At 41.4% G+C, this 26,905-nt stretch overlaps 1 protein-coding gene across 1 annotated transcript in view; it reads right to left on the bottom strand.

Moving 5' to 3' along the window:
- tmem117 (transmembrane protein 117) overlaps positions 1 to 26,905 on the bottom strand; it is a 46,568-nt gene continuing 19,663 nt past the window's right edge. The window contains exons 4-8 of the mRNA XM_085359382.1: positions 16,627 to 16,726; positions 10,702 to 10,799; positions 8,924 to 9,083; positions 3,809 to 3,938; positions 1 to 2,773 (exon numbers count right to left, since the gene is read on the bottom strand). Coding sequence (XP_085215508.1) covers positions 2,112 to 2,773; positions 3,809 to 3,938; positions 8,924 to 9,083; positions 10,702 to 10,799; positions 16,627 to 16,726 — 1,150 coding nt within the window. The 3' untranslated portion in view covers positions 1 to 2,111. The remainder of the gene's footprint in view (positions 2,774 to 3,808; positions 3,939 to 8,923; positions 9,084 to 10,701; positions 10,800 to 16,626; positions 16,727 to 26,905) is intronic.

Here is a 26,905-nt window from a genome sequence, read left to right as displayed (position 1 = left end):
TACAGAATGTAAAAAATGTATTAATTTATTGGTAGCACAAGGTTCAACAGTAGTACAGTACACTGTGGAAACACAAAACAATCCCCTTTGCTTCAAAAAACAGAGAGGAACTTGTAGGAATTGTCAGTTATGCAGCACAACACAATGAAAACAGTCCGAACAAGACAAAGGCCTCACTTTTAACCCAAACAATTACAGCTGCATTCCAAACATATTAGAGCCCCTTCATGTCCAAAGAGGTTCTGCCCTTTGGTAAAACACTAATATCTAATGTCTTCACAGAGCTTTAATGTATAAAAGGATAATTACTAAACCAAAAGCTGCAAACCAATTATGCTGAATAAATTGACCTCTTCACAGAATGGCCTTTGTTGAAAAGAAGTGTAGCAGCAAACACCTACACACTTCACATGTGTCTGCACACACACACACACACGGACTGTTAAGTATAAAACATCATGTACAGACACAAGTGGACATCTCTCTCTCGCTCTGCTTCCAGTTCACACACACAAAAAGACAAATGCAGAAAACTCCACTGTGTAATGTTCTACCAGAACAGGACCTCAACCTTAAATAAAAGACATTTTAATTGTTTTTGTCATTTCAAAAATTAAAGATAAAAAAAATTTAACGATAATCCATTAATGTGAATGTAATTATATTAATTTGTACTGTAGATAAGTTTACAAAATGTAAGAAATCTGGTCATATTCTGTTACATGATGACTGCTGTGCCTTTCATTGGCAAACAAAGCAGACTATTTGAGAAATATCATATAGATATATGTCATAGTTTCTTATTTCTGCAGCCACAGTGTAATATTGTGCATTATATATCAATGCAGAGTACAACAAGAGCACATGCTATCTTGCGTTGTCTCGGTGCGTACATGTCTTTGTCTCAAATCATCACATTTTCTTGCAAATATGTTCAAAATACTGCATGATTGAGCATCTTTGGTCAAAAGCATGAGCAAGTTCATTATATAATTAACAACAAACTTAATTTAGATGGTTATTTTATTGTATAAAAAAACAAAAAAGAACATGTTTTTGGACCAAACACCCCCCAAACTTAGGTGTACAAACACTTTTACACATTAAAGCCAGTTTAAGCTAAAATGCTGCAGCTTTTAGTTATGTTTGAAATGAGGGTTTCTTTTACAGTAGGATAATGCACCTTTTCTTTCATGCAATAAAACAGGAAAGAAAATCTGCTTTTACAACCATTAGCTTTACATAAAGAAGCCCTGAGCTTTGGAGAAGTCACCGCTGCACTTCAATGGTTTACATTTATGTTTATGCCAAGGGCAAAAACCACCTTTTCTCCCTCTGTTGGTATTCAGTAAAGGTGCAGCAGCCGCATAAGCAATCATGAGGTGGCTTGCTGTTTAGCTATTTGATCTCTGCTGATTGCATTTATTATCTTTGCAACTAAAATCAAGTGAGGGTAAATGAGGAGGTCGTCACCGTACACCGATGGTCATAAACACAATTAAAACGTAGTAAGAGTGACATCGCATGAGAATAAATTAAAATGATAACGTTTCAGGATCAAATGAGGTAACATGATGTCGATATGATAAGAGCATACAGTATGTCAGACATTAGTAAAGCAGATCCGGATGGTCACACAGGCTGTTTAGAATATGCTTTGCGTATCTGAATATGTGAAATATCAAGGCACTGCTGTAGTTATAACACTGTTTTGAAACAATAAAACTCCACTAACCGAAGGTCACATCTGTAGAAATAGTTCTCTGTTACAGGCACCCGTTAGTGTACCTTGACAAAATTGAATTAGGAAAATGTAAAATCCAAGGTAGCACCTGGTCAGTTGAGGTTTTGCAATGGATCTGCTATGTATCAGAATTGGTGCCATTTAAAGACTTTTAAAATGCTTTTGGTACAAAAATATATTAATATGACTGGAACAGCCATCAAGGTTAGGCTAGGTAAATAACACTCTGTCCTTCACTTGAAGAACTGTGTTAAAGATCCTCCTCTGACATCTCGTGCTGTCCTGAATAAACATGCTCGAGTTGTTTACCATTGATCATGTTGGTTCCAACCTGTCTGCAGGTGCAAAGTTTCAGAGGTTCGTCAAGTCACGGGGAGAATTTGTGAACATCGAAAGAGACTGCCGGTTCATCCTGCTCCGTGCTGTCGATCACAATGCTCGGATGTGTCTCTTGGGTTTCCATGGAAATCGTAGAGTTCGTAGAGGGTGTCGCTCCAAAGTGCGGCCCATCCACCGACAGAAGCATCGGCGTTCCCGATCGTTTGAGGCTATCGGTCATAGTGACATGTGTCTCCTCTGGCGTCGCGCCCATCTCCTTGCTGTACTCGGATGGCGACTTCCTCTTTATCCTCTCGTAACTCTTGTCTGGATTTTCTGTGAAGGTCTCGCTGTCCTGAAATCGACCAAACAGCCAGATGAAAAACCCAAAGAGTACGAACGCCACTAGGCTCGGAATAAAGGCCAGGCATTTCACATCCAAGCTGGCTCCAATGTAGCGGCTGTGGAGGAACATGTCCCGCTCCACGTAGGTTAAGTTGGTCCTAGGGTCAACGTTGGTGGAGCGCCACTCGTAGGTGAGTGTGCTGTGATTGAAGTCCTTGAGGGTTTCTGGCTCCTCCACTGTGAAGATCTTCTCACCAGGCCCAACATACTGCCCATATTCATAGGGCTTATAGAAGATCTGGTTCTTCCACATGTTAAGGTCCAAAATCAGCACGAGGAAGATGATACCATAGTTGAACCACTTACCTGCAATGAGAATTTCAACTTGGATTAGACCAGGCTTATATTTGAAAGCTAAGTAGCATGCACGCACTGTAAAGATGATTTAAAGCATATCCTCAACGATGTACCACACAAGCCTCCACCAAACATGGCTAAGCGGGCAGAGTCCATAGATGGATATGCTGTCACATTCATTAATCAGAAATTCCTCTCATTTTGCATGCAGATAGAGGTGGTAGCTCCTCCATGGTATCTCCTAACAAGATCACTATATTACCATGAGACAGCCCACACCACCACTGCACAGGTTGTCTGATAGCAGGCAGATGTCGCCCCTGGTATATGTGACACTACTCCCTACCTTTCCCCGAGATATGATGCTAATAAGCTTTCAGTTAAACCAATCACGCCGCACCGGAGCCATTTCCATAATGCTTAATGGATATGCAATGCATTAAGGTTAACAACCTTCTGCGAACCACTGAGCCTTTGAACAGTTTAACATTTAGCTCAGGAACACTGGTTCGCCTCCCCTTGATAGTCATGACAGGCCGTGTTCATGTGGCAGAACCAAATAGAGAAACCAGTAGGACGGTTTTAAATGGGAAATACACTCATTTGCAGAGAACATTAAAGAGGCCGAGATGCGAGAGATGATGAGGGAAGCATCTCGCACATCAGGGAGGAACGCGAGGAACAGGAAACACAATCGAAGCGGCGTTGGCACCTGCTTTCCACAGAAACTACACATGTATTATAAATGGTTGCTTGTGGTTTAACCAACAAACACTTCCCCAAAGAAAGAAAGGAGTGGAAAAGTAGAGCAGCCACAGCACTTTTTTATTTTAAGTATTCACAATTCAAAAATAGGGCAAATTTATGTCTCCCTCATGGACATTTTCATTTCTTTCTGCTGCCTAATCCATTTCCAACAGCTGTAAAAAAATTAAAAAAAAAAAAATAGAAAAACAAACAAAAAAAAACAAACAGAGGTTCTCATTAAAAAAAAACAATGAAATAACCCCGTTCTTTGTCCGGAGGACCTGTATCTGAGTGTACCTGTGATATGAATGTGGTACTCCTCTTTAAAGATGCGCTTGCAGACAGGAAGCTTAACCTTCACATGTGTTGTAGACATTCCTGGCAGATTCATATCCAGGTCACCCATGAAGTGAGGGAACTCCCAGTCCTAAAACACGCACAAATACAACAGGTTTTGAAAATTTAGCTCGCAATTGTGATGCTGCCACCCATCTGAATACACTGAAGTGACCAATGTCAGCTCTGCATCATAGTTTATTGGATGCTGAACACTTCACAGAAGGCTTCAATATTAGCTAATATTAAGACTCAGTGGAGTCTCTTCATAAACTGACTGGAGGTTAAACGTGGTGCCAGCTACTGGAGACGGCAGACGAATCTGTGTGTTTACACGCATGTGGTGTGTACTCATGTGCCTGTGCACATGGGATTTCACCAGATTAAAAAAAAATATATATATATCAGCAGGCAGCTCAACATCAGCATCTTCCTCTGCCTCCGTGGTGTCACTTTTCTTTTTTGCAAATATGTAGTTTTATTGGGTGGCTAGTAGGTTTTTAGTGAAACTATTCACTATTCATACACAAAACATGATTCATTTATTAGGTGAAAAAAGTATTATTTCTTATTTTTTTTGAAAATGGAAAACTGTCAGTTCTACAGAGTCCTACAGCTTTGCATTTTTAAACCAGTGAAGTACTGAAGAACTTTTTTAGATTAGATTTTATTTTTTTTAATCAAAATTTAACTGAATTCTAATTAATAAACAATATACACTCATCAGCCACTTTATTAGGTGCACACTGCTAGAGCTGGGTTAGACCTCTTTTGCCTTTAGAACTTCATTAGTTCTTCATGGCATAGATTTAACAAGGTGCTGGAAAGACTCCTCTGAGATTTTGGTCCGTATTAACATGACAACTTGAGCAGCTGTCAAATCTGTTACACCTGCGGATTTGACAAGCGCACATTGGTGATGCAAATCTCCCGTTCCTATCCCAAAGGTATTCAGTTGGATTGAGATACGGCGATTGTGGAGGCCATTTAAGTGCACTGAACTCACCATCATGTTTAAGGCTATGTTCACACTGCAGATCTTAATGCTCAATTCCGATTTTTGGATCAAATCCGATTTTTTTTGTCTAGTTGTTCACACTACAGATAAAATGTGTCAGCAAACACGCTCCAGTGTGAACCCTCAAAGTGGCCCGCATGAGCAAAAGGAGAAGTCACACACAACGTGCTCTGTTTAGACCCAGAGCAAACACTATTGTTTGACTGATGGCCCTTAATATAAAGACACTTTTTGGACTTTACGTTTCCCAATTTTGCTTTAAGTTGTAAAGTTGTTTTGTTATTTACACATGGCCTAATAATCATTCTTATTGCTGTTTTAGAGAGGAGTGGTGCTTCATTTTTCCATCTCCCTAGTGAGTGTGGACGCTTCATCTCTTTGCTCTTTAAACGCTTTGCTTCTTTTATTGATTTTTATGCTGATTTTTTCCCTTTTTTCCGTATGAGCTTCAGTTTCACTAACATCTACACGGGATGGCCAGGAAGCGTCCGCGATGTCTTCTCCGGCGCTGATTATTGGCGTCTGTCTTGTGTCAGTGACGTAAAAAACAGATTTAATGCGACATGACCATTCAAACAGCAGTCGCTTTAAAACATCAAATCATCGGATTTGAAAATATCAGATTTGTGCTGTTCACATGATCGGATATGGGTCGCATAGGATCAAAAAAGTCGGATTTGATGCGCTTTCGCCTGCAGTGTGAACGTAGCCCAAGAAACCAGTTTGAAATGATTCATGTGTTACCCTGGTGGAGGCAGCCATCAGATGGGTACACTGTGATCATGAAGGGGTGGATATGGTCAGCAACAATACAGCTAGGCTTTGGCATATAAATGATGCTCAACTGGAACTAAGGGGCTCAGTCCATCCATCCATCCATCTTCTACCACTTATCTAGGTTAAGGTCAAGGGGGCAAGCCCAGACTTCCTACCTCTTCCAGCTCACCTGGGTGGACACCAGGTTGTTCCCAAGCCAGCCAAGACATAATCTCTCCAGCAAATTCAGAGACCTCCTCCCAGTTGGAGCCTGAAACACCTTGCCTTTGAGGTGTCCAGGAGGCATCAGATGCCCAAACCCCCTCAGCTGGCTCCTTTCCCTCCTTGAATTATCAGGGAGTCCTAAAACTCCTTGATAATTCAAGGAGGTGGTTTGTATGTTTCAGTGATCCCAGGAGCTTTTATGTCAGAGGAAATTTTTCCCTGCTAAGGTCTCCTAGATACAAGGCAAGAAGACATTTAGGATCGCCTCTATCCTAATGCTGAAGAATCAGGACCAGGCAATATTTTTCCAATTTTAGTGAGCCTGTATGAACTGCAGCCTCAGTTTCCTGTTCTTAGCTGACGGGATTGGCTCCTGATCCGGTTTTCTGCTGCTAGAGACCGTCTGCTTGAAGAGCATATTGTGCATTCAAAGAGGCTCTTCTGCTCATCTTGGTCATAACTAGTGGTTATTTGAATTACTGTTGCCTTCCTGACAGTTCAGAGCATTACATTCCATGTAAACCCTAGAGATGATTGTGGGAAAATCCCAGTAGATCACCAATTTGCAGGCCACCACCATCTGGAACAAACAGCCACACAACATTCAAAGTCTTTTAAAATCCCCTTTCTTCCCCATTTTGATTCTCGCTTTAAACTTCATCTTGACCATGTCTAAATACCTGAACGCAGTAGGCTTCTGCCAACCATTGAACAAGTGTCCCTAATGAAGTGGGCAGTGAGCAAAAATTTGCTTTTGTTATCAAAAAATTAAAGATCAAGTAATTTTTTTAAAGTAAAATCTAACCTAACAGTGAATACAGAGCCTTAAATTGTTACTGTCTGCTGTTCTGCTGCTGGAGACGATTCCTACTGTATGTCCGTGTTACGACACCATTTTAAAATGTATTTAAATATTTCTGTAATGAGTTACTTAAGATTATGAAAAGCATGGCATTAAAATGATTATAAACACAGATGAAACTAATGAAAGTCACACAGAGAGACAGAGAGAGGAAAATGTTATGAAACAGTTTCTTTCTGCTGAGCTGACTTAATCATTTTGCAAATTAGCTTTTGTCATCACTATTAGAGGGGAAAAAAACAAGGCACACATAATTTCAGATTAGCTCCATTTCCATTTGATTCTGTTATTTGCACAGAGCTTCTTGCTCTGCACGAAATTAACACATCTGAATTCACTACGTCCTCATGTGATCCAAGGTCTCCTGTGCCAATATCTATGAACAGAACAGCAAAACAATTTGACGAGAGCCCCTTGGATATTAATTAAGTCCTCCACTTTGCTTCCGTAGCTGCTGTATCGGTTGCCGTAGCACTTGCAGGCATGGCATTTAAACATTCCTACCACAAAATAATGAGTCTCTACAACAAATACAGGTAGAGTAAACTGGCAGGGTGTATCAACATCTTTCACATATGTAAATATGTATATACAGAAATCTGACATTTGGTTGCCAAAGAAAACCCAAAACAGCAAAAAGCCACAATTATATAAAAAATAATAATAATAAAAAAAGAAGATAAAACCCTGCTCGGAGGCAAATCCAGACAGGTCATTAATTGGAGCATTAATTAGCATGAGAACAAAATCACCCATCTTTTCTCATGGAGGCGTGAGATTAACTATGGCACAGATCCAGGATAGAGGCGAATGAAGCTGTTGGGAGGGCTGCGGCAGATGAATTTTTATTGACCGAAGGAATGTAGTGACGGCCGCCGGTGCGAGAGCCCTGTAAGGGCACAAGCTAACTTGACCCATAAATAATTGCAGTAAATGTGCTTGCTGTACACCGCGCAGAAAATGAGCGGAGGCCTGTCGTAAACAAATCACTGCGAGCCGGGAATGATAAACAGCCAAGTTACAGTGAGTGAGCGTGAGCGAGAGAGTCGAGGGTCCAGAAACGGAGATGTCAAACACATCGTCCGGGAGTCGGTCAAGGAAGGCGAAAAAGCTGGCCTCAGCGAGACGCGAGGATGTTTGGGAGGAAACGCTTGCACAGTGTAAGATCAGCTACTGCTTTAAATCTGCATAATCACAATAATTGTGAGGAAAAGACCACAGCGTGAAGTAATTACTGGCTTGAGCAGCAAAAAGCCCTTCTTAAAATAATGAACTGTTTCAATAAATAAGTCTAGAAATCACTTTTAGTGTTACAGTTGTTCTAATACACAATACCAAGGGAATAATAATGGCGTCGGTGCCAGGATTCTGTGGAGTGAGGTATTTATAACACTGAAAAATGTCCTCCCATACATTTGCTGGCTCCTTATAATTACCATAATAAACAGAGTGGAAATATATGTTTAGGGGATACGAGATATTGGTATTGTAGGACGTCCTCTAATACCTGCTAACGAGCTCCAGTGAAATATGTTCATTAAACATTGGGAGGCGCTTTGCTGAATTAGGCTCAAGAAGCTCTGAGCAAATAGATGATTGGCCTGTGGTTCAGGCGCATGGTTAGCAGTGTGGGGGAAAACAAAAATCTCACAATCTTTCTCCTAAGCACACAGTATGTGTTTTTGGGGTTTTTTTCCCCCCAGACAAGCACATTTGCATATTCATGAGTGACTGACACAGGCTTTATTGATGTTCACTCTCCTGTGAGAGAGAGAAGACATTGGGTTGGGGGCGGTGGGGGAAGTGGGGACTCCAATCTTGTGAGTCATCATTAAACAAAATAAACTCGTCTCTAGGCTCATAGGGAGGTCTGGGAAACATGATGAAGACGGTAAAAGAGATTTTTTTAAAAAGTCAATAATTTATATTTAACACCACACCACACCTCTCTGTTTGTATCTTCGTATATAAACAGATATACGTGTGTTTGTGTGTGTGTGTAAGTTTGTGTCCGTGCCAGCTGAGAGGGATCAACCGCCCTCGCACTGCTTTGTGCCGCAGTGCCCCATTGATGAATAGGAAGGAAAAAGGGGGAGGCAGAGGACCTGGCAAGGTAGGTAATAGAGTAAGCCAAGAGACATCCCAGCTTGCTACTTTCTTTCTTTCTTTCTTTCTTTCTCCCCCCCCTTAAATTGGCCCCATGGGGCTGATCTACCTGCATAACAATGAGAAGGTCAAAGACCAAGATGAAGGAAGCTAGGAAGGCTCTGGAGACCTCATCACTGGGCAGGAAGCCTCGGTTCAGGTTGTCCCAGCTGATCCAGTCGGTACTGATGACCAGAACCACTACTGATGTCAGAGAGATGAGTACTGTCCTGCAGCACAGGAGAGAAGAGGAGCATGATAACAAGCATTAAACTTGAGAAAAAAAAGAACATCTAAATATTTTTTCTAAATTTCAGCCTAGATAGGTGCACAGTTAGCATCACATATCTCAGAACACAAACAACAGGTACGACAGCTACAAGAGAAGATCAATCTTGCACTGTTCGGTCTCTCTTCATGGACTCAATAATGCATTGAACCACACTCTTTTACCAAGATTTGACAAATAGCGTGAGTTTCCAGGAAGATGAATGTGCATAGACAATAACTGTGTCTGTTTGTGGATGCAGAGACAATGTAATTCAAAACTCTACTGCATACATATTTCCATGCATTTACATATTTAACATGAGCCAAAATATCACTTACCTAGAGAGGGCTTTTTGGGGTTTTTTTGCATTCTTTAACACTTCCCGCATTTCGTTCATGTCACACTGGGATTACTCTGCATTCAGTGTTCACTGAAAAATTTCTCAGCCATGTGAAGAGAGGCAATGTGACTTAGTATTATTCTCCACTGTGTATTTTGTCTCAATGTCACCCAGCGATTATTGTGCAGTTGTGTGCATTCTCACACCACACATCGGTTGGCTGCATTGCAGATAGTGACTGCCAGCTCATATCCCATTTCAGCTGTTTGAGAGATAAATTTTGAGGGGTTTTATTATTCCACAAGCGGCATTCCCTTCCCTCAGCACGGACGACTTTTGGCGCTGTCCTTTACAATTTGCAACGGCCCTTCAGCACATATTGACAAGACACATCCAGCGACGCATTTATCAATCACATTTCAAGCGCTGAATTTCAAACGATAGCTCAAATCTGGCATTGATTGTGACACGGATAGCTGAGGCATCCATCAATATAATGAAGGGCTGCAGAAAAGTCGCCGAACAGTTCGTCCGCCTGCATTCTAATTGCAGGTGAATCAATTCGGCGAAAAGGAAATGTTAAAACGCTGCGGCCAAATTCGCTTTGAAGTTTAAGATGTCTCGAGCTCTCTGTGTTCCTATTAACTAGATGTCAGACCTGTTTCAGTTTTTTTCACTTTTTTACAATGACCCCGAGATGAACCGCTGCAGAAGCTTTTACGTGAAATATCTGAATGACACGCTATGTCAAACTATCTGACAGCACCAAAGGACTTTTGTGAATGAATGCCGCTGGGACCGTGCAGCGGTGGTGTAGTGCATCTAAACAGGGAGTGGTTCTACTTGTCTGCTGAGTAAAGTGCGCATCAGACATGGTTTGCAGCATTTGTTTAGCACTTATTTCAGGGTCACAGCTTGTGGTATGAGTAAGTAAAAGCCGGGGCTATGGTTTGCCTGGAGACCTCGCTGTGTCCATTGATTTTCAGCCTGTTCTTCTAATTAAAGGTGCTGACACTGAGTGAGGGATGATTAACATGGCTATTGACTGTGTGTAACCCTGCAACGCGCTGAACAGATCACATAACACGCACACATGCATGTACACACTCCTATAGAGCATTACAGGAAGACGTAGTATAATTCAAAGCTTGAGGAAATATTGATATCTTATGTGCATGCAGGTAAAGAAAAGCACAGTCTAACAGACATTCTATTTCAGTGTAAGAAAATGACATACCAGAAGAGGACGATCCTGTTGTTGCCTTGTTTCCAGAACCTTCTGGCAGCTTTGCCCCAGTCTGGGTAGTGCTGATCCTGGAGCATCATGTCTGTCACCTGTAGAAAGTAAAATAATGTAATAGTTCTCTGTGTGGGTTGGGGGAGAGTTGTTACCCTAACTGAGGAAGTTCAAGTGTCTTGAAATCTAGTTCACAAGTTACGGGCAGGCGATGCATGAGATTGACCTGTAGATTGGCCCACTGCCCGCAGTAATGCAGGCACTCGGCCCTGTTTTCACCTACCCTCACACCAACTCTGGATGGTGACCGGAGGAACAAGGTCACGGATAAAAGTGACATAAATTTCCTCTGTAAAATGGCTCAGCTCAGGTTTACAGTGAGAATATCAGAGCAGAATCACTGCTCCTTTGCATCAAAAGGAAGCAGCTGAAGTGGTGTGGGCATCTCATCAGGATCATTCATGAATGCCTCCCTTTGGAGGAGATGCCGGGACAGAACTGTGTGTCTCATCTAGCCTTTGAGTGCCTCTGGGTCCTCTAGGATTAAAATGGCAAACACAATGATGTCAGGATTAAAATACTTAGGCTTCTGCCACTGCAACCCAACTTCTGATAAGCAGAAGAAACTGTCTGAATGGAGTTAGTGAGCAAACTGTCAAAAAAGTTACTGCATCCATCCATCTTCTTCCGCTTATCTGGGTCTGCATCATGGGGGCCTCCGTCTAAGCAAAGAAGCCCACACCTCCCTCTCCACAGCCACCTATTCCAGCTCATCCAGAAGGACACTGGGGCATTCCCAAAGCCAGGTCTACCAGAGGGCAGGCCCATGTTGCTTCTTCAGACTACATCTGGCTGAGCCCTGTCGACTAAGACCGAACCACCAGGTGCTCTAACTGTGCCCCTCCCTAAGGCTGGCTCCGTGGTTGGGCCCTGGTAACCCTGCCCCAGGCAGGGTAGTCATTTCCCATAGGTTCTCTTCAGAGGAGCATGGATAGATACAGCAAATGAAACCCAAGTGTTAATTGAAAATTTCAGAGGAGGATCGTAAAGATTTTTATATTTTTTTGTTGATGAAGGCAGGCTACCTGTTTCCCTAATGATTTGGGCTAACCACCTTCTAGATGTAGCTACATATGTAATGTACTAGAAAGCCATAAAAGTAATATGAATCATTTCAAAGTCAAAGGGAAACTTTGACTATGTCGTCTAAATTTTTGGGTGGTGCATAAATCTCTTATATCTTATTAGTGTTTTTGAAAAATATTTCTTTAGCAATCATAGATGTGTACACGTCAATATGACTCAAAAAGTGTGCTATATAAATGCCAGTCCATTTAGATAATGTTCAAGTGTTGCCATATTACGTGTGCAAACATTCTCAACAAACAATAAGAAACAAAGTATTAGCATTTCTTACTTAAAAGTTTCCATCTAGTGGAAATCATAATCAAACCATCTGGTTTATCAGGACATTTCAATTATACATATGCTAACTACTGTATATGCTAAACAAATAACAATGCTGCATGCTGCTCCAGAGTTACAAACTTACAGTGAAGGACATAATTCTGCCTCCTAAATATACATGTATGCGTGTACATGACTCTGTGCCCATAAATCTATCAGTTATTTGCAGACACTCCTTAACTCAACTCGTCATGTGTATAAAGGATCAATTTGTTCCTTTCCAACCTTTCCACCACCATGGGCAAGAGCAAAGAGCTGTCGAAGGACATCAGGGACAAGACTGTAGACCTGCACGAGGCTGGAATGAGCTACAAGACCATCGGCAAGAGGTTTTGTGAGAAGGTGACAACGGTTGGTTTGATTATTTAGAAATGAAAGATAGTGATTGATGGAACACCATCAATCGCCCTCAGTCTGGAGTTCCATGCAAGATCTTGCATCATGGGGTGAGAATGATCCTTAAAAAGGTGGTGGATCATCTCAAAACCACACAGGAGGAGCTTGTTAATAATCTGAAGGCAGTTAGCGGTTACACAGTCACCAAGAAGACTGTTGCTAACACAACACTGTGATGGATTGACAGTGCCTGAAAGGTCCCCCTGTTCAAGAAGGCACATGTGCAGGCCTGTCTTAAGTTTGCAGAACATTCAAACAATGCAGAGAAGGTTTGGGAGAAAGTCCTATGGTCAGATGAAACCTAATTTGCTCTATCAACTTGACCTGCTGTATTTGGAGAAAGAGAAATGCCAAGTATGACCCAAAGATTACCATCCCCACCATCAAACACAGGGGAGGACCACTATGCTTTGGGCTGACTTCATGTCATGTACCATAAAAACTTGGACAAGAACCTCCTTCCCTCAGCCAGAACACTGAGGATGTCAATGTGTCTTCCAGCATGACAATGACCTAAAACATACCACCCGGGCAACAAATGAGACTAAAGAAGAACCACATTAAAGTCACTGAGTGGCCTAACCATTCTCCACTCCTCAATAGAAAATCTATGGAGGGAGATTTGAGTTGCCAAGCAGCAGCCAAGAAACCGAAAGGATTTAGAGAGTTTCTGCAAAGAGGAGTGAGTCTAAATTCCTCCTAAGACGAGAGTCAACCTTGTGACCAACTACAGAAAGTATCTTACTCCTCTGCTGCCAAAAAGGGTTTCTCAACTAAGTACTAAGTCATGGAAGGAATCAAACACTTATTTCACTCAGTGACGAGCAAATCAGTGTGTAACTTTTCTGTAATGGATTTTTTTCCTGGATTTTTGGTTAATATTCTCTCTTAATTAAAATGAAAGCACCATAAAAATTAAAAAAATAATAAGTCTCTAACTGTGCAAACTTACAAATTTGGCAGCTGATTAAATGCTTATTTCCCTAAACTGTATGACATGTTACTCTACAGGTATACAGTTTTGAATACTGAACAGATATAAAGTTGTGAATACTGAATGGTGAATACTGAATGATTCATACTGAATAGCATTCCATTGTTGATTTACCACTAATGACTATGTGATTACCTTGAAACATACTCGCTTCTTTCAGTATTAATGTTGTGCTTCCAACAGCTAGGGAAATTGTTTTTACGCTATTAGATTATTCTGTTATTATATGTTACCTTATATATGTAATCAAAGTAGTTGAATTAGAATACTGCTGTAGATCACATTATACCCTTTAATATAGAGTGTGTGAGCTGTATGTAGTTTAGTTCTCATTATACTTTTGAGTTAACAGAACATATTCACATATTAGTTCATTAGATAAATGTGCATCACTCTGTATCCTTGATCTGCTGGGAATGTGTTACACTGTTTTCTTGACATGCTTAATTGTTGAATCATGAAGAGAAGGTTGTAAGCAGGAGACTCTGTGTCTAAAGACAGGGGAGATAGATAGACCACATTCCACACCCCCACCTTACAGAAAGCAGAGAAACAACTGCCGAGGTCATAACTTAGGCGCTGTAACAGAGAAAGAATGTGATGTTTTGGCTTTTACGACTAGCTGGGGGCCACTAGAGACTATAAAAAGCTGAGCAACCCGTCACCATTTTGAGACATGCTGTCGAACCTCTGCAAGCATCTCTCCCGTCCGGACGTTGTAATGCTCTGACTGTTGAATTGTATGGAAATAAATGATTGTTGATTGAGCATTTATACACCGAGTATTGTCCCTCCTTCAGCCCAAAGATTCAAAGAATTGGGAGAATTCAACAACGCTGTCATCCTTAATGTCATTAAAAGTCAATTACGGGAGATCTTCTTTGCACGGCTGCAGAGTTGTGTCAGAAAGCATAGCGTCTAAAGAAATTCTTTATGTGGAGCTGCTGCAGAGGCAAGGTCAATTCGTCAATAAAGCACCTCACTGCAGATAGTGTGTTGGAGAAAGAATGTGAATCAGGGAATCGATGAGATGTTTCTGGCTTTGCACCATTTCAAAAACAGACACTTCCTGTTCACTCAACCAGTAAAGCTATACTGTAAATCTGCTATGCAGAGGAGACACAGAGGTCATCTTCAAAGTGCCTCATTGAATTAATCAAATGTAAAAAAAAAACAAAAAAAAACTTGGAGGGATTTTGGAATCAGCACTTCGTCTTGGCCTACCTGTGCCTCCCTGATTCACCTTCTCACTCGCTTCCTCCCCTGGCTCCCTTCTGACCACACTTTTACATTTCCCTTTCCCCTTCACCTCTGTTTCTTACCGACTACCTCCCTCCTCCTCTGCCTCCTTTTCTGTCTCTCCTTCCACCCGCTCTCTTTCTCTGCAGTATGTACTGTAGAATACTAATGTGACCGGTGAGAGAGCTTGTCAAGTTGTCTCAGCTGTGTGGATGCTGGTGTCAAAGCTCGCACTCCTCCCACCACAGGTAGTCCTGTCCCGCTGGAGCTCTCCTCCTCTTTTTATTTTGATAAATGAACAGAGGTAGGTTTCTTCTACAACACACTCTGTCCCTCCCTGTACACCTATTGTTTCCTCTGACCCTCCTTACATCAGTTGCATGTTCCTCTGAGGGTTTGATAGCAGACTGAACTAGATTAGTGTGGAAAGCTGCATTGTAAGTGTGTGCCTTGATATGGCTGAGAGGATACACCTGACCTAGAAATTAGATTTTGGTACGTGAAGAATGGCTTCATTTGTATCTTGACCTGGTTGTAAACATGATTTATTAAATTATTATGATATGAACACAGCTAAAAGTAACCATGCTTGCAGCCATGCAAGGCTTATCAGATTTAAAAATTTTTTTTTTTAAACACTCATTGGGTCAAATACTTGGTCATCATTGCTGCTTAGAGGTTGCTGCTGTTAACCTTTTATTCTTAGCTCTGCACCGTCCGTCATTTGTCACAGATTTGTACAAAGTTTTAGGAAGGCTGAGTATTTAGGCTCACAATTTTTTTGTTATATTGACCAAACTTATAGTCTGGGAAGGTCTATCAGATATATGTTACCAGAATTTTGTTTGCCTTCTTCTATGATATGAAAATGATTAAATGTTTCATATCAGATATGAGAGAAAAACATTTCACTTTTATAAAATTATCAAAACCTATAAGCATACTTAGTGGGTTAGTAATTCAGCATAGTGTATTTGAGCAGTGCATGATAGTCTATATTATATTAAATACTTGATGCTCATTGTTGCTGCTCAGCTAATTTATGAAGTTAGGGCTCTTTTTATTCTTAGCTCTGTACCATCAGGCAGTTGTCTCAGATACACTGTGTGGAGTGGATAAAATAAAAAAAACAAATAAAAAAACGAAACAAAACCCAAACAATTATTATTTCTGCAGTTTATGACGCCCACGATACAGGCTAAAGGTCATTAGCTTAAGTACATGCTAATGTGAAATTAAATGCAAGCTAGTTAGCAAGCTAGCTATAAAGAGCAGCTACTCTAATGAAAAAGTTCTAAAATGTTACCAGGAAAACATTTCACAATATAATGCAGATGTTTTCACAAGAATCCCAAGTTTAGCAAGACTGAGTTTTTATTTCACTTTTTTTAATACTGACTTGCTTATGCATTCGTCTATTAGATTTTTACTATTATTTTGCTAACTGTATATTGCACTTTAATGAAGCAGGCTGAACTAAATGGTTTTCTCTTGATTAGATTTTTTTTGTATCAGGTATGAAAAAAAGAGTCATAAAATTATCAAAAAGTATTAGTATTTTAGTTATTCAGCATTTCCAATTATATTTAAACATTTTCTTAAATAAAGCTGCTATTCTTTATTAAACTGTGATCTACTATGCGTTGAAAAAAATAAAGCTTAACACAATTTCATTTAACAAATCATGGTGTTAGCATGAATAAGAGGTTTATTTTCAATCATTTCAGTCATTGTGCTTTTCATAATGCAGGGTTAAAATTTGAAGGTCTGTCTTTCTTTTCATAAAAGCTGACTTATTTAATGTGGACACGGATGAGTTCAAATCTCACCATCCAGGCAGTGACAAAATCTCCCATCCATGTCCCCACAGCAGCAATCTTCATAAAACTCTCATTCCTGATGCCCATGTATTCTGTCACCATGTGAGGCCTGTAAGGAAAGAGAGCACCAGAGTGAAAAGAACATTTTAAAAAAAAGTAGCATAAGGGTAATAAAGGCAAGCACAAAGGAAGGTGGCAAGAGGACTGACAAAAATGAGCCAAGAGGGGGAAAGAGATAAAATGGTCACTGGGCCTAAGTATCATGATGCTAGCTGTCAGAGTCAATCAATATCAATCTAATGCCGTGAAAACAATGAGTGATGGCTCTACCTTCCATAAAGCCCATAGGATTGTAAACAATTTACACCAGCGCAATGGAATTTATGCAGTATCACTACTTTCATTTGGTCCCGCAGTGTTTGGCAAATTATCCATTTGTCTGGCAAATTTGCCTAGCTGAGTGAGCTCAGTTAACATGTGTGGCAGCACAGAAGCAAAACACATACTAGGCCAAGACACGCCATTAGAGAAGCAATCTCACATGCAATAGCATCTGATAAGAAATGACATGCTTTCTTTGGAGTCCTTGTTACACCTTCATTTCTGTACAGTAGGAGAAGATGAGAAGCTTTTGTTCAGTGCTGCAAACCCACCCACCAACCCAACATGCTCGCACACCACATCACTACATTTTCTCCAGGTAATGGCTCAGGGAGGCAGGAAAAGTGGGTCAGTCGCCTCGTATATGGGACTTGCAAGGGAGAGGAGGAGGAGAACAGAGGGGAGCGAGGAGGCCTGTTTGATCTCCTGGCAGGCAGTTGTCTTAGAAACTGAGCAGGTGGGCGCCCATCACCTCCCCCTGCAGCCTCCTCTCACCCCCGACAGGTCACACTCATGAATATAATAGATGGCAGTGGATAGGGCTCTGGCTGTGCTTTCAAGGGGTCGTATTTGAAGTCAATGGTTCAATTTCTCTTTGTTTTCTCCAGTTATTTTCTGGCCACATTAAAACACCAATGAAAATATTTTCTATAGCGCTGAAGCTTCGGAAAAAGAAAAAGAAAATCTAGTAGTTTATTTCAGTGCATGTTTCGCCATAATGCTTCATTTTCATGTTCACTTTGTAAATGAGCTGTTGTCACACAAGTCGAATCAATCGGACAAAAAGCCGCAGAAGGCAAGCCATTCAAGATATTACGGGTAGGAATTAGTTTTAATTAAAGCTAATTGCTCATGCTTTTCATGCTATGGGAGTGCAGATCTAAAGCACAATAAAGGTTCATAGGCAATACAAAGCAATTATGATTAATTGTAGTGCACTAGGGACCCAAATGCCAACCGTTCTTAACTACCTGCTTACTCCAACTATGCATGACATATCCTTCCCTGGAACGAAGCAGCATAAATCATATGTCATCAATGCAGCATGCATTTAACGGATTTGACAGGATTTTATTGACGAAAATGTGCAGCATTGCAGGTGACGTATTGCTTCACTTAAGGCCGCAAATAAAACGGCCTTGATTGGAATGGCGATTTATATCTGCATTAAGTCGGTTAGACATTCAGTGGCTTGGCGCGGCTCCAGTTGCCAAGGAGATCCCATTGGGAGTCATTTACCCGCAGCGAAATTCTAATCGATACTTCTGGAAATGCTGTCTGGCACCACATGGTAGGTTTTAAATCTAAAAAACTACCCTGCTGCCAACCCCAGCCCTTCTCACATATTTAATTGAGCAAATGTTACCCCTGCACTGAAGTAGGTTTTTTTTTTTTCCTTTTCTTGCAGAGCACCTATGATGAGTTTGGGGACTCTTCGCACTGCATGATCAGAGGCAGAACTCTCTGACTTATTCATGCTGACTGAAAATTTAATGGCCTTTAGAGCCGGATGACCTAATGAGAGAATTCAGTGTAGTGGAACATCAGTACAGTAGCACCATGAATAATCAGCCCTAAAATGGCTCCCGTGGCTTAAGAGCCAGTTGCAATGTCAGTGCCAGCACGGCCGGCTCAGCCAGCTTTGACCCTCTGAGGAATGTTATCAGGTTTCCCACACTTGTTCAGACATAATATTCAAGGACATTTCAATGCCTTTCTATCAGTCTTGTCCCATCGCATGCAAGAAATTACAATTTTGTGCTACAGAGGTTAAAGACTTACAAAGTTTGAGGAGTTTGGGTGTTACCCCTGTTTGACATTAACCAGACCATTTCAACTGTTGCACTAGTGCTGCCATCTGCAAAATATTTCGTTCCCCCCCTTTGGTGCCAAGAAATCTCACTTTTTTTACTTCTTAAAGTCTCTAGAGATACGTTTCTGGGTTTAGCTGTCACTGTCACTCAAGTTCACATCACATTATTTATGTTCTATTACGTGCTTAGATTTTTACTTACTTTCCTTTAAAATGTTTTTTTTAATAATAATAATAATAATGGATACTTTATTGATCCCCATGGGGAAATTACTTGTTTTTCTCTGCATTTGACCCATTCACTCAGTGAAGCAGTGGACAGCCCACTAAGCAGGTGCCCGGGGAGCAGTGTGTAGGGACGGTACCTTGCTCAGGGGTACCTCAGGGTAGCCGTTAAGTGGATTCGAACCGCCGACCTTCCGATCATGGGGCGACCACTTTACCTACTGAGCTATCCCTGCCCCACGTCTAATTCAAATCAATTTGATTTATATAGCACCATTTCGTATCAACAAACACATCAAAGTGCTTTCTGTTGTAAGTTAAAGACCCCACAATAGTAGATAAGCAAATTATAAACCACAACAATCACATGACCCCCTATGATCAAAGACTTGGCAACTGTGGGAAGGAAAAACTACCTTTTAACAGGAAGAATCCTCCAGGACAGCGGTCCCCAACCCCCGGACCGGTTGTTGTCATGGTACCGGGCTGCGAGAGCTGAGGCTCGGGTGTGAAATTCATGGTTTTCAGCTTTATTTTTTTTTAAATCGTTTTTATCGTTAACTTGGTTTCCCTGGGTCTTTTCCCGTTTGTGATGAATAAATCTTCTTTTCTTTGGTACCGGTTCTGGTTTTATTTTGTTGTATTTATCCGGCTGGTCTGTGAAAATATTGGGGTTGGGGACTGCTGCTCCAGGAGATCAAGGCTTTATGGGTTCGGGGTAAGAGCATCAATTTATCATCTTTTGGGTTAAATAATATTGACTTTTGTCAAAGTAATGCTGGCAGCCAGATTTTTCTTTGCCATTAGCCTGTGTTAATTTGTTTATTTGCATTTCAATTAAATACTGCTAAGCAAGTATTTAAATATTTTTTACTTTCAGTTCAGATGCTGTGGCCTCATCTAGGGAGTGATAACATCTATAGCAAGTCATAGTGCAGTTTTTTGAATTATAATGTCCAGTTAGAATTTCCCAGGGCCTTCGGTTATTTGCCATTTCATTATATTAGCACACGAACATTATTAAAATCATTATGTATCGCCCAAGCCAGAGGTACGTGTTTTCCCAAGATAATGCATCGGAACCTCCTTTTAGAACTGTGGCCACATAAAACCACACGAATGTGCCACGTAACGAGACTCTCAGGAATAGTGTGGCTCTGTGCAGGGGCTTTAAATATGTATACCAATAAAAGTCTTTCCTCTACTGTTATGGCTTTTCCATTTCATCAGCAATCTGCAATGCAGCATTGTGCCCAACCCTCACACTGCGCACCGTCTTCCTTGATATATTTAATTTTAAAAAAAAAAGGTTTATGATTTAATTTTATTTTAATCAAATATGCCAAGTGAGAGCAGCTATGATGGTTAAGGGTATAAAACAGCATGCTGAGAGAGCTTTCACTACTCTGAGTCATCACATGCCCTCAATTTCTATTAATTTTTTCAATGTCCGCTTGGACGTATACATAAACCCTCACACTGGCTTTTATAAACTTGTTTTCTCTTTTGGACAGGCAGTGATTTAGTGACTGTAACAACCGAGTGACCTCTTCTGCCCCGTAAAGACTGGACTCCCTCAGAACATTAAATTGCGACCTTGGCTGGCTCCACATTAAAATGCATTGCCCGTCTCCTCCTTCTGCACTACAGTACACAAGGCTGTATTTACAGTATACAACGGTGAGCAGCAGTGGTTACCAGGAAGCATAAAGCTGTCAATATTGACTCTCTTCACTATCACTACACCGTCTCCCAAGGCAACTTAAAATCTCAATCTCTCTTCCCCTGCCGGTGGCGGACTCCCTCAGGTATCGGTGCGTTGGTGGTTCTTTGTATCTGGGGGTGGGTGTCCGGGTACACACCGGCTCACTCCTTGGCGGCCGCTTATTGGGGCTCGCTCGGGCCACTTTGGAGGTGGGGTGCCCCCGGCCTCTCGGCCTGGGGCTCGGTCACTCAGGCACAGCTGGCTGCCGGCGGAGCTCACGGGCGCGTCACTGCAACTCCCCCTGGCTTCTGCTCCGCGGCTGCTGAATGAGCTCTCATCTGGGACTCTCCTTAGCTCTTACTGGGACAGTGGCGCGGCTGCCCCTCTGTGGGTCTTCCTTGGTCTCTTGTGTTCTGGGTGCCTCTGGATGTCTGGAGTTTTGATCTCCTCCATACCTGCTTGATACCATAGAGGACAGGGCTGTGGCTCCCCACACTCTCTAGCAGATCATTACATGGAGAAACCTTTGGAATGCAAGCATGCTGATCCACACAGGTATGCACACAGGTGTACACATGGGTATTCACAGATGCGGACTACAGCTTTCTTGGCTGCTGCCTCAAAGCACACTGTGCGCTGTCTATCTTGCGTGCTGCACAATATCGTTTATTATTTAGTAACTATTGATATCTATGACTAGCTAGTTTATTGTGATGGTGCTTTTTTTTTTTTTTTTTTTATTATTATGTTGCTCTTTGTTGTTTGCTGTCTCCCCTGTTTTTTTTGTTTTTCTTTCTCTCCATACAGGTGACCCAGGAGTTGTTTTTTTTTTTTTTTTTTTTTTCTCTCTTCCCCCCCTTCTCACCGTCTCTTCTCCCCTTTGGTTTTCTTTCTTCCTCTCCCCCTCTTTCTTTCATTCTTTCCCCCTGTCCTATTAAAAAAAAAAAAAAAAAAAAAAGGATGACAAAGGATGAACTGAAGCTCCGCCATCACGTGATGTCACATGCTGCTGTTTCTGATGTCACTTCCAAAGGGAGAAAAAAAAAAAAAAAAAAAAAAAAAAAAAATCTCAATCTCAATTTGTCACTCACCCATTGTATTAAACTGGCTGAAGATTGAGTCCTATAGTCTTTGCCATTCCCTTGGCTCAAGATTGGGAGTAAATATCAGTGAGCAATATCATAGACAGTATCTGGCTCTTCTACTCATCAGTTTTCTATTAGGACAGAAGAGTCCACAACTAGGTGCATGTGTATTTTACCACCAAATGCATTTACAGGCACTTCAAAGTCTTAACAATAAAACATAAAATTTTTAAACAACACATTTAAACATTTAATGTACATGAGGGACATTTGGTTAAAAGCAAATGACAAAAGGTGCTACAGACTTTACGCAGGGTTCTTTCTTTAACTTCTTTATTTCTCATGTGATGATTTCCCGGTGACATCGACAGCTCTTTGTGGATTTGTCACTAATCCCAAGCCTTTGCCACTAACGTCGACACAAACAAAGTGGCCTTATTCACAGTACCATAACAAATACAAGAGCAGGAATCCCAGTTTATTTTTAAACTTAAGATTTTCAGGCTGATTGCACTGTGCAGTCATAAAGTTGATATTCTGTGTTTGGACAACCTTTTTTTTTGTTCTTCATCAGTGACAATATTTAGATTTTTAAGTTCATAAAGGTTCATAAATCAAAAGTAGATCCATCTTAGTTCAACTTAAGGGCACATCTGAAATCAACAAAGGTAGTGAAAAACATTCAGAAAACCCTGTATAGATGTAAACCTAAAGATTTTGCTTAGTATTGTTTTATTCTGTGCTATGTGTGGCATTTGGAAATGCCAGGGAATGTTTTATGAATTGCTTTTATTGAAAAATTGACCAAAAATGTAATAGCAACACAGCACGTAAAGTTTTATGTTGTTGTTTTGTTGTTGTTGTTTTTTTTTTGTTGCACCAATCGACCGGCCAGGCAAAAGAATCTGCCGATTTCCAGTATTCCCAGCCCATAATGGTGACTGGCCAGTCACTCTCACATATGTCCGATTATGCCCCAGTTCATTTCATGAATGCACAACAGAGCCTGATAATTCAGTGATACAATGGCTTGTTTTAGCTATTTACCAATATATTGGTACTGAAATAAATAAATTAACATTTAAAAAGTAAAGAGCAGACAAGAGAAACACCCTTTTATTGCGTTATGAGTAATGATGTGGCATAGTTTGTTTACCAGAAAGCGACACGTGTTTGGATCACCACAAACAAAGCAACCATCTGATCATGACAGAGTCTGCCAGAGCGTATTGTTTTTGTGACAATAAAACAAGATTATTTTTAAGCAGCGTTGTTATATTATGTCAGTAAGGACTCATAAATACCTAAACATAACAAATGTTAGGGAAATCTATTCAGTGTCACCCTGTTTTGTGGGTCTCGAAGAAAAAAAAAACATATCAGCCAATGTCAGATTTTTAAATGACCACATCCATATTAGTCTTGAGTACATAAAAGAAAGGACTTCTTTACGTTAGTAAAGATGTTTTCAATTCTAAAACAACTGACAGAGCCTCAGATATTTGAGCCCTAGTGAGGACTGCCCCCTTGGTGGTGATGGTCCTGACGGTTGTCAACCCACTATTGATCGTGTGAATCGCTATATGACCCAAGGTACGAATAAAGTCGTGATCATTACTGTCACCAGGCCCAAGGTGTGGAACATCTGCAAGACATCCCCCCCTGACCCCCCATCACGTGAGCTATTGAGATCGCCTGAGGCAAGGTGAGAGTGGGGAGTTAAGATACCTGGGAAGGGATCTCAGGACTGCATTGTAGGTGGCTGACAGCTGATGTTGTAAAGCACCACCTCTGTTCAACAATGCTCGTTCGCAGTGGATGCAGATGACCTCTAAGTCTTGATCTGTCTTCTAGGTCCAAAATGAGAACATTGGCATCCTCTAAAAAGAGTCCTTTCTCCTTTAAATGCAAGGGTGCAGCTGAGTCTTGTACCGTTGAGGTGTGGAGTGGCTGTTTCATTCATAATCAGTGGACCTCATGTCTTAGTACAATTTCCTTACCCACCTTTCATTTACGTATATCTACATATTACATTTCTAGATATCTACATATCTAAATCATCTACATATTACAGTACATGTCTGTCTGTACTATAATATAAATAATACAACTATAGTGCCCAGCTGGCACGCACCTCTTTAGAACTGCCACCGCTGACGCTCCAGGGAAACCGCACGTTAATGTAGTCAGAGAGAAAACGACAGTTTGATATAGCACCCAGACTGTGTTTAGAGATATTCTGAGCAAAGATAAAACAACTCTGAAGGGAAACGCTTTACAATAACTAAACACTTCATAAATACACAGTAATGACTCAGATAGCAACGTGAAACGCGTGTGTAGGAGTGTGAAACAAAACAGGAGGAGCTCTTAGAATGTACATGTAGGTGTAGGTAAAGGCAATCAATCCAAAGATATTCACTGTGATTTGCAAACTGTAAATGAGTTTCAATATTAAGACGTAAGAGTAAAGTATTTTGGACAACCTCTAAAACACTGAGCCATATCGAATATTAATCAGCATGCCGATCTAAGACTAACAAATTGTTATTTTCATCACACTTTAATCTGCCAATTATTTTCCCACTGAACGAAAGGATCTCTAAAAGGCACCAAAAAAAGTGATGATCACATTTTCAATGTTTTTGTGCCTTTGTAACGTCTTTCTGCTTTGATTTTATGCTCCATATATGCCATAAATCCCCAAATCACAAGGAAACAATTCAAATCAATGGTTCCAAATCAACCAGCTCTATAACAACAGCATGAAGTAACAATATAGTGTTAATATTTGCAGGGAAATAAATTCAGAAAGGAGAAAGAAATGAAGCATCTTAACCCTTTTCATAACACGAGTTCAGGAATTATTAAAAAAAAAAAAAATACTACAAAGTGAGAAAATATAAACCTCTTTCTAGCGCATCATTAAGTATAGGGCAGTTCATTGAACCCACTGTATCATAGGCAACACAAAGTCCCGCACTGCAAGCAACAGGAGGTATCCGCGTACCAGAACTGTTTATTTAGCCTTTTGTCTGTGGTATTACCCCAGCTTAGTGCCAGACAAGCAAACAGACGGTCGAGGGGGACTTGCATGCATGCGACACAAAGGATCATGGTAAACCAAACAAATAAACTTATAGTGGCGTCTTATCTCACAGTAGTCAAATGTCACATCCAACCCTCTCCGCTCCTCGCTGAAGATATCCGTCCACTGCAAACCTCCCCCTATCCATTGCTCCACAATTCAATTGCTTAGCTTACACCCCCTCCTGCCCCGACAGCCCGGCATTCATCCATCTACCTCTGTGTTGGATAAGGAAGAAAAGAAATATAGATGTCATTTTTCAGCTTTAGCCTCCCCCACCGCCCATCCCACTCTAACTCGGTTTCAAATCTAACTTCCAGGCTTCCCCGCTTTTCTTCCACCTCTGCATACTTTACCTTCCCCCTTCCTCTAAATTAGTCATGATTAATGTGTGCGCCACGCATTGGGCCGTCTTAATTAAATAACACCATCTAATTAGGGACTGATTTCGGCTGGTAATGGTGCCGTAAGATGGCGAATGGGATTGCGCGGCGTGACAGAACATTCATGAAGCCCGTCAAACTCCCTGGGCGGTCACACTCCCCTGGTTTCGCACAAACAGCCCCCCCGCCTCCACCCTCCCCTAATCTGACAGTTACATTAAAATGCAAATAGCCCATATGTGAGGGGTTCGGTAACAAGTGTAGATTACAGCTCCCAGGGAGCCACGGTGGATGAAGCCTTTTCCTGATGTGACATAAGCCAGGTAACAGGTTGATCGCTGTTGACCTACAAGTGGCTGTTTAAATATTGGCTAACATGCAGTTGGACGTGCAAGATTACACAGTCTGGAAACCTCTTTCAGCTGAGTGATAACAGCACTGATGAATCCATTGTACATGACTAATCATGGCTAAATACTTGTCATCCAAAAAAAAAAGAAAAAGAAAATATGATATGCCATCTCTTATCAGCGAAGGTTTGGCATCCTGATGGCACAGTTTATCTTTTTATTTATTTATTTTTTCCTTGCAGATTTGTAACTGGATTTAATTAAATCAAGCTCAAGACCAACTGAAAGGTCAAAGAAAATTAAAGCATATTAATGAGCGCAGGGCATGGCCAGCATACAGCATCAGGTCAGCGAGCCAACACCCCTCCACACATACACGCACATACTCAGACACCCAATTCAACGCACACACACACCCCTACTAACTTGAGCGAGGTGCAAGACGTGAACAATATGGGGTGTGTGTGCGTGTGTGAGTGCGGGCCAAACCCCTGTCTGGCCACCAGAAAAGCATCCCCTGCAGTGCAGCAACATGGCAAGATGTCAAAGCTGGAAAACCCCGTGCCTGCTCATAGAGGTAATGATCCCTCACAGGAGCTGCTTCTTTCAGTATAAATAAATAAGGTAAAGCAGCGTTCGTCCTCACAGGAGGGGCAGCTGCAGCCACAAAGGGATATTGTACTTTTCCTCTGGGCTGTGGCAAGAGAGAAAAAACTCCAACGGTCTCGCTGCAGGAGGAGGGAAGCGCTTTGAGGAGTGAAAGGAGGCGATGCAAATAGGGTTTTGGACACAGATCAAAAGACTTAAGTTTCACTGCATCATCAGGGCTGAAGCACTTCTCCCACTGCCCGCCACGCTTCTTCCCTCCCTCCCTCCGTCACCTTTTTTTCGCTCACGTTGCTGCATACATTGCTATTACAGCCCAGAGCCCGGTTTTCTGAGGGAGCGTCCTGGCACTAATGGTTTTTGGCAGGGCCCGGGTCCTTGGTGGACACACTGTTGGAGCCGAAAGAAAACAAGCGAGGGATAGAGGGACAGGAGGGGGGCGGGTGGGAGCAACTGCAGAAAATAAATAAATTAATAAATAAAAAATGAAAGGAGAAAAAAAAACTGAGCAGGTGTCTTGGCAGCGGCGGCCTAACTCGCTTTACAACAGCACCATCTGTCTTCACCAGTAGAGCTTTACAGCCCCCCACTAACTGCTGTAACTCTCCACACATCCAAAGCAAACAGGGATGGGTTTTAGTGTAATTGCTTA

The sequence above is a fragment of the Diplotaxodon limnothrissa genome, linkage group LG7 (genome assembly GCF_057381915.1).
Source record: "Diplotaxodon limnothrissa isolate DT_005_m linkage group LG7, D_limnothrissa_male_GT1.1, whole genome shotgun sequence".
NCBI lineage: Eukaryota > Metazoa > Chordata > Actinopteri > Cichliformes > Cichlidae > Diplotaxodon > Diplotaxodon limnothrissa.
Note: the sequence above shows the minus strand (reverse complement) of the source record. Positions and strands in the feature narration are given on the sequence as shown.